Below are 15,975 nucleotides of genomic sequence, written 5' to 3'. Positions count from 1 at the left end.
AAATCCCACTGTTGGCCTGAGCCTCACTCCAACACATGAGGCACTTCAAACAGGTGAGGAGCACATTATGGATGCTTCTCTAGCCACAGCAGCAAAACACACTACATTAACCCTACTGTAGATGTTTGAATGTTTCTCTGAGAGGGAGCCAAGCCACTAAATAAGGCTCTCAGTTACTGTACTGCCGTTTTAACCTTACATTTGTTACTTTGTGTGGTGTACTGAATTAAAGGAAGTGGTAAACATACTTCTGTCACAGTAATTTTCCACTCATGATTGCTCAGTGTTCACTTGCATCAAGTCACAGCAGAAGAACTGGGTAGGACTGCAACAGGTGCAAATACACTAGTATGCCTAAAATGACAGGATAGCCACAGTGCGGTATGCAATTTAACAACTGGCATTGACATTGCCTCAGCCTTCAGCTTTTTGATCTTCTCCATCTTGCTTGCGTTACGTAGGAGTTGGCATTTTCCACATTTGGCTGAAATCTCAAACACATAGCAGATATGAGACATCCAACCAGGGACCTAATCGTAGTGTATGAATCTCTAAGGTCACTGACAGCCAAAGGTACCCAGCTGTTCAGAGATTTGGAGAGCATCTGGCACCCTCAGGTGAACAAAAGCCTTCACAAACTGATTAAACACACTTACACACACACACACGCACGCACAAACACGCACAGTCCAAATCCACTCACACTGGCCTTACGCCAACTTAAACAAACCCTAAACGTGAGTTACTTCCTCTGAGTCACAGAGGCTGTGGTTGTATAATACCTAAACACACCTATTCAACCGGAGGGAGTGCTACTCCAGAAACTGTCATACCCTAATGACACACACATAGTTACGCAAACACTCTGCTAAATCACCATTTAAATGATCAAAAATGGGTCAAAAAAAAACAATGCCACATTCTCTTGGACATTAATTCACAGGAACAGGGATGCACTTGACACGACTTTCACTGAATAGGACATACTCTTTTAAATTCACATTTAAATTTACATACTCTTTCAAATGTAACATCTAAAATATGATGCACTGATAAATCTATATGGGCAATCGTGAAATAAATACTTCTTCAGTATTTCTAACTGATCTGATTGCAGCGGCACCTTTAAACAAGGTTTGAAAACACTTAGTGCCCAACAATGACCAACAAATAGACCTTGAAGAAATGGCTTAATATTGATTTATATAGCTGTTAATGCTGTAGATAAGAAATTTGTGGTCAAAGGGAAGTCTGAGGCTAAAAAGATGATTATAACTCACTTTTACTTCCATTATTGGTTTTCTATAATTAATATAGTCAAATGGATAATTTTTGCCTTAGGAGGCATTCAACCCTGCTATATAACATGACTAATAGAGGAAATGCATTGCTGTATCTGGTGTTGTGCTCTGTATGCTGAGTTGCCTGAAGGGCGAAATGCAACAGGTGTACACGACAGACATGTAGCTGAATGATATAAGCAGGTGAGGGCAGATGAAAGGCATATTAAGTGTGTTGCCTGTTAATGGGGATCTTCACACCAGTGAGGAGCCTCATAACGAGACAGACAGGCAAAAAGAGACAGAGCTGACTTGGAGAGCATCCGTGTGCTGCTGCTGCTGCTGGCTGCAGTGAGTAAGACGGGGTTGGACAGTAAGACCTTGTAGTGAAGTAAGCACTACAAGGGCTTACTGTCCAACCCCAGAAAACAGACAGAAATAGAAGTTCAGGAGGAACCAGGTGAAAAGCAGCAGATGTGCTGACTAAGGACTAAAGAAAGTGACTTGAGGAGAGGTGGGGAGTGCAGACAGGCTGAGAAGAGGGAGGTTGTGACCCTCAAAGAGGGCACAGAGGAGAAATGGGTAAAAGAGAACAAGCTGACACCTTCAAGCAGATGGTAGAAGGAGGTAGGTGTATGTGTGTGTGGCAATGAGGCGCGCACAAAGTAAAGGGACATCCACTGTGTGACTGCCGGTTGTATGTGTTTAAGTGAGGATGAAATAAAAACACTTGACATAGTATTTACAGAACAGACTCGTAAGCTTTGAATCATGTGTACATTTAAACTTTGATACTGTATACATTTGGATTTTTCACTTGTACTGACTACTACAAGGCATGTTAATAAGCACCCTGTGAAATAGTAAATGTGTGCTGTTATAATTTGATTCACTTCTAGGACGACTGGACTGTGGTTGTCAAAGCATCTCTCTAAAAACAGATATAACTTGCATACAAACTTGCCCATTTAGAGGATGTGTAATAATGACTACCTTCATCATAGATACAAGTCTTCTTCTTTACTTCACTGTATGTATCAGGAAGCACTGTCATCATGTTACTTCTTCAGTATTCAAACCCTAACTACTTCTTTTGAGTGGTTCTCACTTTACACATAATACACTTGGCCAATGAAGATGACCAATTCAATTTTACGGTCATGGTTCAGTGGACTGACCCAGACAGCCATGTAGCTAAGCCAAACAGCTCTGGTTAGGGTACACTGCTAATGCTGTTTACGTTCAACATCCTGGGCTAGAACCAAAGCCGATCCACTACAATGTGGTCAGTGAGGTTATAGAGACTTGGCAGGACTGGGTATGAAAATTTACGATGCCCCTTTTTCAACTTATGACGACATGACAGAGAGGCTAATATTAAATTTTTGCGGGTACAGAGGACTGACTGGAGGATAAATAAGGTGCAAAATGCAAAACGAGGTGATCAAGCAGAAAAAGGGAATTACCAGGTAAGACTGAAAGAATGATCAAATAAAACAACAACAGCATTAATGAAATTAATAGTGGTCGCAAGAAAGAGAACATTGTAAATGATTAGAAATAGACAAACGGCATCACCACACCATGTGTGTCATTGAGCCCTTTTCTTACACTAAAAAAAGAGTGTTGTCAAACTCAAGTAAAAATCCTAGTCAGTGTGTGTGTGTGTGTGTGTGTGTGTGTGTGTTAACCCGTTCTTCACGTAAGCATGCATGAGAGAGAACTGAACTGACCATGGTGCATGAAGCCATTGTTGCAGAGCCCCACACCCAGCGTCACAGCGTCCTCTCGGGTCGAGCAGTCTCCCTGGAAACCAAATCAATGACGCACACGGTCGGTCAGTTACAATGCCTGTTTACACCTTCTCATACACGGCAGACTGCAGCACCACTAGCCTGAGGTATCAGTGTGTTTGTCGGAGTGAAGATGATCATTTGTGAGCCAGCAAGTGTTAACAAATATGTGTATAAAAAAGACAATGAGAGATTGGGGGACTCATTCTGCATGTCCCCAGCTGTGCTCTGCAAGGATATTGAAAGGTGATAAATGCAAACTAATGTTATTGAGTGGCTAGCTTCATTTGCATTGGATGGACTGCAAAATATTCACAATATAATTAAGAAAAGTACTGACAAAAAGTTTATACTCAAACAGTACAATTACACTATAAAAGATACTCAGTTACAATGACAGTTTTCATTTTATTCACCCTTGGTGCCTTGTTTAGTATAATGTCTTTGGATTAAATGAAAGTATAACAGACACTGACTTTACCTGCAAGAGTAGCCAGTCAACCAGTTTGCTGGCAGGCACCACAGATTTAAAGGTTTTCAAATGGTGATCTCTGTCCCTAAATGAGCAGAGACATAAAAAAAGTATTTTCACAGAACAGCATGCATCAAGTGTTCAACACCCAAACGTGTCTGTTATGTTTAAGTAATGCTGTATTTCTTACAAAGAGATCATCTCTATTTACAAGCAGGGGAAGTAATATAAAAGCAAATATTATTTTTGTAATTGTCTTGACACCATCCGAAAAATTATGTACAGAACTATACACAATGTGCTGCATCTGTTGCAGACAATCTGCTTTCTAAATCCTGCCAGAAGAACAACTATCATTCATTAACCTTTTAATATTTGATTCTTTGAGCATTCGTGAGATTACACGAGCGATCACCGAGGACCAAACTACTAAACATGTCAAACAGGAAACGCTACAGAGGATGTGGGCTTGCTTGTGTGACTGGACGGGTGCACTGTATGAGATACTTATGTTGTATCAGATGAACAGTATCTTGTATTCGATTTAACATCTCAGGACTGTGAGTAAGACATGGCATGCATCTGGACCACATATACTGTAAACACATTCAGAACAAACTGATAGCTGTAAAGTGCAGATGTGGACAAAAAGTACACTGATTGACAATGCCTTAAAACAACATGAAGAGTGAGCTTCTTCCAGACATCATGGTCTGATCAATGATTTTCTGTATCATCCTCTACAGCAAACAACATCGGTGGCATTCCCACGATTGATTTTAATGGGTTTATATCTATTTTATCTATTTTATCACATTATTATTCTTATTCACTGCACTTTAATGTTGTGAATCTGGCAGACACTTTGTCACTCAACAAGGTTTAATAAACCTGAGCTACAGTTTATGATTATTTATGATTTATAAAATGCAATACACCCATCACTCAAAAATTATAATTAACAGTTGCTATATGCGATGCCAATGTAGTGATGGATTAAAAAAGCCAGGCCATGTTACATAATATCTGGCTGCCAGGCAGAGGGCTTGCCTTTGTATGTTAATAGGATTTGTCCCCGAAACCAAAAGCTCTTTGTTTGCTCTGATGGCAACCCCAGGCACTTCAATCAGCGGGTGAGTGATGGAGGGAGAGATAGAGAGATGAAGGGGGAAGAGTACGAAGAGAGGTGTGTGTGTGTGTGTGTGTGTGTGTCTGTATGTGTGTAACTGAGAGGGTGTCAGATAAAGACGATGTGTGTTTCCTGTGCTTCTGCATAAATCTTTTTTATTCTGGCTCTTACGCTTTCAGATGACTTTTGTGAAGTGAGATTATTTTTCCACTTCACGGGACTGTCTCCAGTTTACGTCTTGGGTCAGGAATTAGAATTATGATTTAAAAAATTGTTTCAACGATCAATTAAGAAGTAATGGGGCACTGCATATGTATATTGACATGTAGAGCCTCACATTCAGGGGATGGTGTGTGTTTATGTGTGTTTGTATATATACTGTACACTGTATTGTTTACATTTATCAGTATGTTTACTGCACATGTAAGCAAGAAAGAAAGAAAGTCTGTGTGTGTTTATGCGTGTGAAGGAGGCGAGAGCATGAAGGAGAAATAAAAAGTGACTGATGAGGTTAAAAAATGTAGCAGTCATCATTTGGACTCCCACTTAACTTGTGTAAATATGAAAATGTAAAAATTTACCAACATAAATTCAGAGCCCACAACACAGTAAAGACTAAAAGACAAATGCTCATAATATGTGGTTTTCCTTCATCCTTTAAGAGCTACCTCATATAAATCTCCACTTGTGAAAGCCTGGCATCCTCAATCTGAACTAAATCTTAAACACACGGACCTACAGCAGCTCAGGCTGGCGAGGAGTCCATGTTGGAGAGGAAAGAGGTTTGAGGGCTGTCATTCCTGGCAGTGCCACTGTTCGTTCAGTCATTACAGAAAAAGGGTGACATGGGTTGAATGTGAACCCTTCATGAATATGCATTCATGCACCTGGTGAGTGGGGACATTAGCATATGGGGGGAAGCGGGGGAAGAGGAGGAGGAGAAAGGAGAGAAGGGCAGGTACTCACTTGATGACAGGCATGTGGAGGCTGTGAAGGCGGCAGTACAGCCTGACGCCCTACAAGAAGAACGGAGCCACTGAGTCATAGAACATACACACCTTAGGTAAACAAGTACAAGCATGGCTTCAGGACAAGAGATTCAACTGCAGACTGTGAAAAGAGTTAGCCCAAGGCTATAGATTTTGGATAGAAATTTACATCTGTCTCTAAATGAGGACAGATATAAGCAAACATAACCAACCTTTATCTCTCTGTCTTTAGGAATTTAGTTTCTGACTGAGTTTTCTATGGGAAGGGATTAGTGACTGTTAAGACGCAAACCACCACAGATTTATTCTTACATGAATTTACTAGAAATTTGTATGTAAATTTTAAGGTGCTATGAAATCAAATCAACAGCATCAGGTATAGTAATTTTTTGATGTGACGCTGACTTTTTTCCCTGGTCAGTAAACCTATATTTTGGAATCATTTTATTATCTAATTTGTAAAATGGTTTATATGACTGAACATGAGAGGTGTGAATGCCATTTCGAACACACTGTGCACATGCTTATTTGTTGGCACATTTTTCCTTTTCATTTATTGTAAATCTGACTCGTATATACAGAGCAGATTAATGAATATTGTCCCTGTACCTCTTTTTTTTATCAAACATCAACTAAGACATAGTCATATATATAGAAATATAGTTACTTTTGACATGATGTCCTCCATTTCACTCCGGGCCTTGTAGGTGCCATCGTCATAGCGGAATCTGTACAACACCTGCTCGTTCTTGAACTGGTGCTTGTCTGACACTGAAAAAAATCACCAGAAGCAGAAAATGTCACCTGAGCTATACTCCAGTATGAATACTGGGTGATTTTGAGGTTTATTACTCATGAAGCTTTAAGTATGCCCTTCCTTCTCCAGGCTTAAGTCAACATGAGTTCTGAATATACACACACAGATGCATTATAAACTACTCCAGCTGTCAGAGTTGAAGCACACTTGTATGAGTCTACCTCTGATGAAACTTCACATAGTGACATGAAGCTCAGGCTGCCACTAAACTGTCTGGGCCTTTTCAAACAAGTCTCACAGCTAGGGAACAGTGGCTCATTCCGTTTTTAATTGATTTGGTTGCAAATTCTTTGACACATTTAATTTGCTGATGGTGCTGGAATTGAGTACAGACAAGAGACGGAGCGAGGAGCAAAAGTTTGGGGGAAACACTGCAGTAGTAAGTTCATGTCTGAGTTGGGTAAGCCATGAGATTCAAATATTTAACATAGCAGACAGCTGCCAAGTCCCATAAAATCTCCCAACTCGCATTAATAAAGAACTCCAAAACAAGTTCTTATTTATAATCAATCCAACACAGGAAAATGACTAATACATACACCAGCAGATGTCTGTTGGAGAGGCTAGCAGTGAAATCTGCCAAACGGAGGCAGTTTGGTTCCACCACATCAGGCTGGCATGGGCCCAAACAAGCTGCTGGTTTTCTCAGTCTAGACTTAAAATGCCCTTATAAAACCAAAGGCACCACACAATCATCCATGTCAGTGTCAAATGTGGAATGTAAAGTATATGAAATAATAGCTGAATTATTGTGGAAACAAGGGGGATGACAAAATTGCAAACATTCAAGTACGAACTAGTGTGTTTTAGTGGCTCAATCACGCACAGTTGACTAGATAAAGTCTGCTTTATGTACTGTAAAAAGCATGTGGTTGACTGTCTCTCTTTTTATGTGTCTCTTCACAAAACAAATGCATGACTCAGGTGGGGTGCATAGACAGCTTCAATTTGCCGCTCTGTCACATAACCTCTTTTTGTTTGATTTCTTTTCACTAACTGGTGACACCTACACTTTTCCTGCAGGGCCTGAGCCTCTCCGGTTTGCCCACAAAGCCTTACTGCTATCCCACAGAGCCCTGCATGTCATCATTGTATCTCTCTGTGGTCGTAGGCTACTGTGAGGGAGGATTTCAGGGGATTTTACATAGGTATTAAGGAATATGAACGGTTGGTCTCAGCAAATTTCCCTGAGAGGGTGGCATGTATATATCGTGACAGTGGTTTGTACTTACTTTGTAGAAGAACCCCTTAAGCAACACTCTGGACAACTGTGTTCATACTTTAATTATAGCTGTTTGTGTATGTGTCTGTCATTTCTCAATGCATAATCCAAGTTGAATGTCACACTCAGGGAAACAGAAATAATGTAAGGCACATTTCTAGAATTATCATTACCAGACAGTGTCTTTGGATCATGGTATTATATAGTACATAGCATTAAACTTGAACTCCAATGGGAATTTTAGAAGGAGAATGTGAGAGAAACAGAGGATGGCTTGACTAAACAAAGTTTAAAACAGAATAAAAACATGACAAGGGAAGCTGCCAAGAGCATCAAAATGTGAGTAAACAGTATAAAGCAATAGAAGATGATCGAGATTCAACAAGCAGAAAAAATCAGAGAGCGAATAAGGAAAAGAGAGAGGGAGAGAAAGAAAGAGAGAGAGTGAGGACTTTGTTCTGTCTCACCATGGTGGATGATGCCATTTTCCAGCAAGGCTTGTCCCAGGTTAACCCCTTCATCAGGCTTACTGATCTCTCCACTCTCTATCAGCCATGACACAAACTCGCTGGGAACACAAGAAAAACAAGCACATGATGAGGCCTGGTCCCTTAACTTCACTGTTTGTTTTTGAAATTGTCACCGTCTTTGACATGAGGCTCCTCGCTGTGCTGTTTTCGCATGGAATTTCACAGAAATCACCTGAGAGACACACGGTGTGGATGCCACCCTACATCTATGATTATTCTTGGATTTCTGTCAGGACAAATGATATTTCGGAAAGGAGCCCAATTTTCTTTCACGTTAATTGATTTTATGGTCCATGCTAAATATGCAACCACACTCATAAAACGTGCAACACTTCCCTTGTTCTAAGGGATAAGCATCAAGACCTTCAACAGCTAATAAAATAAATACAATATTATACACAAAAACACATATACTTTATATGTGTGTGTGTGTGTGTGTGTGTGTGTGTGTGTGTGTGTGTGTGTGTGTGTGCGTGTATGTAGAGAAAATACAACAAAGTGAAGTTCAGGCTGCTTGAGCAAAGCAGCAGCAGTACTAGCCAAGTTGATAAAGACTCTACAATATGCATGCTGCCAAGTGCAACTGAATCTGGGCAACAGTAAGGACGCTGCTTTGATGCATGGAAATTTGATTTTGAGTCAATTATTTTAAACCCGATGCTTTGTCTGTATATGGCAGGCACTAGATACCATCGCTGATTGTGTTTATGATTCTAAATGTGGCTAACATACAGCTAATGGGAGCTACTTAGCAGAGCTAACATTTTGGCAGACTGTTCCCTCCATCAACAGAAGTAGCAAATGCTTGTTTGTTTGTCTGTACTGGATCTTAGTAGTACATGTAATGCATACAGTGTTTACTTGTATGTCTTGCATGCAGAGCCGTTTGCTTTGACTAGTCCCACGTGACAACCAGGGAAATATATCAGTTCTGAAGCTGAGCTGCCCTTGATGTTCATCACTGGAAGTGTTGCGCAATGCAACATGTTGACACTGTGAAGACACTTAGGCTCTTTGTGCTATTTAGTCTGACAGTATGACTTTGTAAATGGTTACAGTGGTTTTAACGAACTACTTAAACAAACAGTGCTTCTACAGTACATATTTTAAGAAAAGTTTTTCCTCCTCTCTTCTGCTACAAATATCCCTCCGGCTTTGATACCGTACGTGCATTCACCATCTAAATTTAAGCACTTGAGCTCTGCTCCCTTCTTGTCACGCCCAGTGAGCGATGAACTAATGTTTGAAGGAGAAAATTACATTCTCGCCTTCTTCGTCTTTCATGCTGCTGAGTGAAATCACTCCCCGCATAATGATGAACAGTGAAATGGGAGCTAGTGTGTGTGTGTGTGTGTGTTCATGAATTCTGAAATTGAACATGGGAACAACCAGCATGGGAATGATTTTGAAGCAGGTGTGAAAAATCTGTACTTGTGTGGATTTGCTGAAAGGCAATGGATGTAAGAATGTACATGTGATCACTTAGCAAGCATAAATGTCAAGCATACAAGGTGTGCGGTTGTGTGTGTGTATAAAGTCAACCCACAAGCACGTGATTATGATTTCTCTATGTGTGGATGATTATGCAGAAATGCGGACACCTTGAACCATCTGCCGCCAGTCCTCTCTGACTGAAACACAAAAGGACTATTTTTATCATAATTTACAAGAGGTTTTCTTGTGATCTTCCAGGTGCATGTGATCACATGTAAGTGCTGTATATATGTGTGTGCTATGTAAGAGTGTGTGTGTGCGTGTGTGAACAAGGAAAAGTTTTGTGGGAATATCTCTGAGCTGTTAACTCCTCCGTTTTACCCTTCCCTCCCACTGTCCTTTGATATTTTTCTGCATTTTGAATGTTTCGTTGATGGGAGGCATAGCCGCGTGTCTGATGTTTGCTACAATCAACTCTGCATAAAAATTATACACTAGGTAGGTATATAAAGCACATACCACATACTTATAGGTACAGTATACAGTTTTTGCAAAAAGTATACAAGAAATCAACATACTTTTACTGTTTTAAACTAACAGGACATTACTCAATATGCATCATTGTACATCAATCAAGTTGCAACTATATATCATTGCCCATTTAAATTTACAAAAAGAAAAAACATTTTTCCAAACACTTCTTTTGTTTTCTAGATCTTCCCAAAGCCATCTCACCACCATTACCATTTATCTTCATTTGTTCCATGTATTGCATTGTGAGATAACAGTGTACATTAACAACAGAGTATGCATCCTGACTTTTTAAAGTGTAGTTAATTTTGTCATGTTTCCACTGTGAAAATGCTACATGCTCTAAACTTGCTTAGAATTAAAGCGCAGTATGAAATCGTGACACAGCTAATGCATTTCCCTCAGAGGGCAAGAAAATACATTGAGAACCAAAAGCTGGTGGAACAGAAGCTAACCCAGAAATGGAGCAGGAAGATTTGTCTTAGAGTCAACAGTTGAGACCTAATTCCAATCTCTTCCTAGCTTTAGCTCTGCTCTCAGCAATAACGGTTGAGAAAGAAAATTAGGATATATCACCACTAGGAAAACCATTAGCTTGGCCAAAAAGGTAGAATAAGAAAATGTATAGTGTGTTCACGCTGACCATCTTCCCGGGAAGGCAGCAGACAGATGATGGAATTATGCTATCAAGACAAGAGGGTGCTATCAAACCAGCAGTCAGCATCTCTGTTTAATGCGATAAGCACTCAAACTATGCCTGCCGCTAATTTCATTAGAAAGACAAATGCAGAGCTAATGCAGGTTGCACTCATCGGCAGGAAATGACTGAGTGATAAAGAGAGGAAAATGGGAGATGGAAGAAAGTGAAAACAGACTGAGGGAAAGAGACAGACAAACTAGACTTCCACCATATCTATGAGGCCGAGGAGAGAGCATGTGACTGAAAACGTTTGACAGAGGAAAAAAACAGCCATCTTGGCAAACACTGACTCTGAACTCTGACCTAGAGCTGCAACGATTAATCAGTTAATCAATTAGTTGTCAACTATTAAATAAATTGCTATTTTGGTCATCGATTCATGGGTTTGAGTAATTTTTTAAGAAAAAAAAGAGAAAATTCTCCGCTTCCAGCTTCTTAAATGTGAATGTTGTATAGTTCTTTACTCTTTGGCAGTAGACTAAATATCATTGGGCCGTGGACAAAACAACACATTTGAAGATGCCCTCTCGGACTTCGTGAAATACTGATCAATATCTTTCTCCATTTTGTGATATTTCATAGACCAAGCAACAAGTTGCTTAATCGACACATTTTGCAGCCCTACTTCTCCTTATGAGGATACTGATAACACACTGTTCTGAACACAGTATGCTCAGACAGGGAAGAAGAGTGCTGAATGCTGACACACACCATATGGTAGGATATACTTCCTCGAAGGTCTCGGCATCCAGACTGCCTAGTGAGATGCATCAGACAGAGAGGCGAAACACCCAGACGAAGACTCCATACGACGCCACCAAGACGGAACACGTCTCCCAGAAACACCACTACATTTTTGAGCAACTCATTCAAGTCCCTTCTTGGCAGTGGCTGAATGCAGTGTTATCGTCCACTACATTTACCTCTACAAAAATCTGATGGGGGATGCATTTAATGATTTGTAACATATTGTGAGGCCATGTTGGCAGTGTTGCACACATTAATGGCTGCTCCCTGGTTTCTCTTTACAAGACCAGTCATCAGTCACCAACGTAGTCGTGCCTAGTTTTTTGTCTCCCCAGAGTGATGTTGGAAAGAATTTAATTGCTGCTCAGGATCTCACAACCGCTGGTGTGTATGTAGAGCAACTGAGGGAAACTTGAGCAAGTCTCTCATTGTCTATTCATTGCATAGAAACATCAAGGGGACAGAGAGGGGGATGGCTCGTTGCAGAGCCTCAGTTAAAGGTCCTTTGCTAATGAAAGTCTGGGTTTGTGAGTGTGTGCTCGATGATATGAGTGTGTGGGGAGCAACTTGGACCTTTCTCTGAGCTGTGAGAGGAGACTATGAGGGGGACTCATTACGGACATGAGCATGTAGGGATAAAACAGTTTGGGCATTTTGCCAGGACTTGGGGAGACGGGATCCCAGCTCTTTTGAAAACCAGCTGATCTTACGTAACAGCAATTTGTAAGGACCTCTTGTGAACAGCATAGCCTTGCAGTCACATTCTTGGAAACTGAAGAAACCAGGCACTGAGGAAGCAAAGAAACTCACTTTCCCATGAAGCACTTGGGCACAATGCTGAGCTTCCTGCGTCTATCCTTAATCAGGTGCCGACTCTTGGTCATCATCATGTGGTAGAGCTTCTCTCCCTTCTCTGCAATCATCACATAGGCATCCCGCTCCATTCCGAGTTTGAGACCTACCAACAAAAGACAAAAACAAGTCAGATCCAGCGAATTTGTCAGCCCTGACCATTGATGGAACATGAAAACAGTGACAAACCTTCTTCTTAAGTGAGCTGACAAACAGAGGATGTGAAAGTGGAAAAAACGAATAAACTCAGCCCAACACAGTGACTGTATCCTGGTGCCAAGAAAAATACAGCGGACTCACAACAGGGCACAAATTTCAACTTGTTTTCCACAGCCATCTACATGTATCAAAGCCAAAAGGCAAATGCTGTCATGGTGCTGTTAGAGGAGACAAGCAGGCCTTTGCCTGGTTGTGTTCTGGTATTGTGCAGATGGAATGACGCCAGGAACCGAGTATGGCAGCTCGGGTCTGCCGCAACCTTCTGAGACAAACCCAGATGTTAATCTCGCCTAGACAAGCTGTTTTTAGAGTGAGTAAAGTTCAGGAGGGCAGTGAGATCTGAACTTCTTTCTGTGGTTTGTTAACTATTATTCCTCTATTGTAAAGCAGAACATGTGAGGGCCCATTGTAAGGCTTGCTGCCCCAGTTACAGCTCTTCAGCGAGTGCACTATTTGAGCTGCTTAACCTCACCGTGGGGTTTGATGAACTTCTGAACCGCACTGTGATACTTTCTGACTCGGGGCAACTCAACTCTGCTGTGGCACTGCGCCTCCATAAGCTGCTTAACTCTACTGAGAGGGGCACCCAGCTATAAACTATTCTGATTTACGTGTCACAGTACTCTCTCATGTCATATATTTGTGGCACCTGGGAAGAGATCTAACTTGGGATCTTTATCACTTGTCAGCCACATTTCTTTTTCTCAAGGCCATGACACACACAAGTTCAGAATCGTCCACTGTTTACCAATGTGCCAGTGAGCCTTGCTGACTGGCTGCTCACTGAATTCACTCCACTTCTTATCTTTTTGGCTCTGAGACACTTGGTGACTTTTCCTCCTGTGATGCTTTTCAGACTACAAATACAAACTTCTGACTAGTTATTTCCTCTCATGCAGCCACAGAACACACGTGCATGCTGGCAGTCAGCTGGCATTTGGCCGTAACCTTTGCAGTGACTTTAACTGCAAATCCGAACCCAAGGCAAAGTGCGTCAACAGAGGGCGTTTGATCAGTTGGCCTTCATCATTCATTCTTTGAGGTTGGTTTAAAGTATCAGGATCCTTAATATTTTTTGACTCTCTATGCTATCCAATGAAAACAAGGCAATACGGCTGAAAACAAAATATTTCTTATACATTGTGCAACTCATAGCATTTGAAGGTAGAAAATTAATTGACGAGGTGAAGTGTTGGGGTGGTCTGACCACTAAAAGGGAGCGAAAGGGATGAGACAAACAATGTATAAAGTTTCACGGCAAACTCTTGAATCCAGTTTTCCCATTGAGTCTTTGGGGTTCTGCACAGGCAGCCTGTGATGGAGGTGGGATTATATTACATTTGACAGCAGCTGGAGTAGATTTAAACAATGAGTGTCATTGAACAACAGACGGCTGCCTGTCCAGAGCAGAGGCCCCCTCAGCTTCTGGTCCAGCTGTCGGGGTTTGTCTTGTGCTGCTCCTCGTCTTCCTCCACTCATTGGCACGAGCTAATACCCTATCACATTATCTGACCCACGCATTTCCCTAAACATCCATGAAAACAGAGATAAGACAAAACAGCTCCAGCTGGCAGTTGTTGAACAATGAAAGTCTTTTGAGAGGGAGCAGGACCAACACATGGAAGGGCCACAGCGATACATGGAAAAGGTCACATTAAACAAGGCGTGTCAGGGAAAGCAATAATGCACGATTGAGAAGTGAAAAATCATTGCCATGATTTGTTGCAGTAAAACATTTTCATGTGGCTGTCTAGACTGTAGTAAAAGGGTTGACTGAGAGCAAAATGTACTGTAGAGTTGGTAATAGAAAGGGAGAGTGTGGGGAAATTGGGCACTGTGACTGATCTGGCATCTGTTAGCCTCAGGTTGATTTCCGCCGGGTTGAAACTTAACACCACAAGCTGCAGCACACTCTCCCGTACGTATTCATGCTCTGAAACCCTTTCATCACAGTATCAGATGCTAATGACGTCAAACTCTGCTGTGGATGCTAATTTAACGTAAAACTAGAGAGACTAATTAACAAAAAAGCAATTGTTTATGTTGACAGTTGTTTTCAGCTATACGGAGCTAAACCTTTGAGCATTCTGTCATTTTCAGCCAAATCATGTTTAGATAGCTTCAGGGATCCAATTTTGATTTGTATCCATCAATGCTATCAGGTGACCTGTTGGTATACTGCCCCAAATCTGGTTAAAGCCTTTCACACTGTCTAATGCACACAACATAACAAAGACAGATGGCCAGTGCAGAACAGGTGGGAAGTCATTTTAAGGCAAAAGAGGGAAGTCGCACGATAAATGGAAAACAACTTAAGAAGCAACAAGAATATCAGTTTACATTACTAATCTCAATTCAGTGGATGTGGTGCTGCCTAGGGTTTTTTAGGATCAGGGAATTAAGTGTATTTCTTAGCAGATGTTTTTGGGCAAGACTAAATACACCTTTGCCTTTCTGCACATTAATCCAAAGCCAAATCCACATGTTAAATTCGTTATACGACTGCAAGGCTGCTCAAATAGATACAACACTGTCTTTAGGTCTATGCAGGACACAAATACTTTTATAATAGTAAAAATAGATCCAGATTAATTCAAGATGTGTGTGATGTAACTCAGCTTCACTTTCTTTGACAAGTGAATTTTTTGGGAACGAGACCTTTGATCCATCAGCAGCTTCCCACCAAAGGCTTTGATCAGTCACATACCTCTGCTGCATTGTTTTGACTGTGAAGAATAGATTGTTGTAGCAGCCTCTGTTTGGTGCACAGGTCAACCAGGCCAACTGTAAATGTCATGTCACCTAAGTCTCTATTTACCAAACAAAGGCAGGCAGCTTGTTCAAGGTGGGACATAACCGTAGGACACAAACACTGTATTCAGGTCATAAGCACTTCCACAGTCATTACTGTGTGCCAGCTAAGGGAGCCTCGATAGTTTCGGAATCTAAAGTGACACCAACATGTAGGGCAATGTGCAATGGGCGCAACAGCAGAAAAAACCCTCAACAACACACAGCTACTTATACAAATCAGGAATGCAAAACTTGGAAAACAAGGGCAGACACGTGACATTATTGACCACAATATGTGATTGACAGGTGGTCTCTGGGAATGCAGCTCAACAGTGCAATGAGCGTGCAGCATGTATGACAAAATAAAGAATGGTGATCTTACAGATCAAGAAAGCAAAGAGAGTGGATTGAAAAGCACACACACGAATACAACAATCCTGCAATAAATCTTCCTGCCATGACGGTTA

The 15,975-nt window shown here is 41.2% G+C and overlaps 1 protein-coding gene across 1 annotated transcript in view; it reads right to left on the bottom strand.

Moving 5' to 3' along the window:
- The window catches only part of prex1 (phosphatidylinositol-3,4,5-trisphosphate-dependent Rac exchange factor 1), an 80,275-nt gene that overhangs the window by 29,599 nt on the left and 34,701 nt on the right, over positions 1–15,975 (bottom strand). Inside the window, exons 10-15 of the mRNA XM_041946327.1 lie at positions 12,455–12,602; positions 8,170–8,270; positions 6,331–6,434; positions 5,641–5,690; positions 3,555–3,630; positions 3,014–3,086 (exon numbers count right to left, since the gene is read on the bottom strand). Coding sequence (XP_041802261.1) covers positions 3,014–3,086; positions 3,555–3,630; positions 5,641–5,690; positions 6,331–6,434; positions 8,170–8,270; positions 12,455–12,602 — 552 coding nt within the window. The remainder of the gene's footprint in view (positions 1–3,013; positions 3,087–3,554; positions 3,631–5,640; positions 5,691–6,330; positions 6,435–8,169; positions 8,271–12,454; positions 12,603–15,975) is intronic.

This window comes from Chelmon rostratus, chromosome 10, assembly GCF_017976325.1.
Source record: "Chelmon rostratus isolate fCheRos1 chromosome 10, fCheRos1.pri, whole genome shotgun sequence".
NCBI lineage: Eukaryota > Metazoa > Chordata > Actinopteri > Chaetodontiformes > Chaetodontidae > Chelmon > Chelmon rostratus.
The sequence above is the reverse complement of the archived record's forward strand: the minus strand, read 5'-3'. Positions and strand labels throughout refer to the sequence as shown.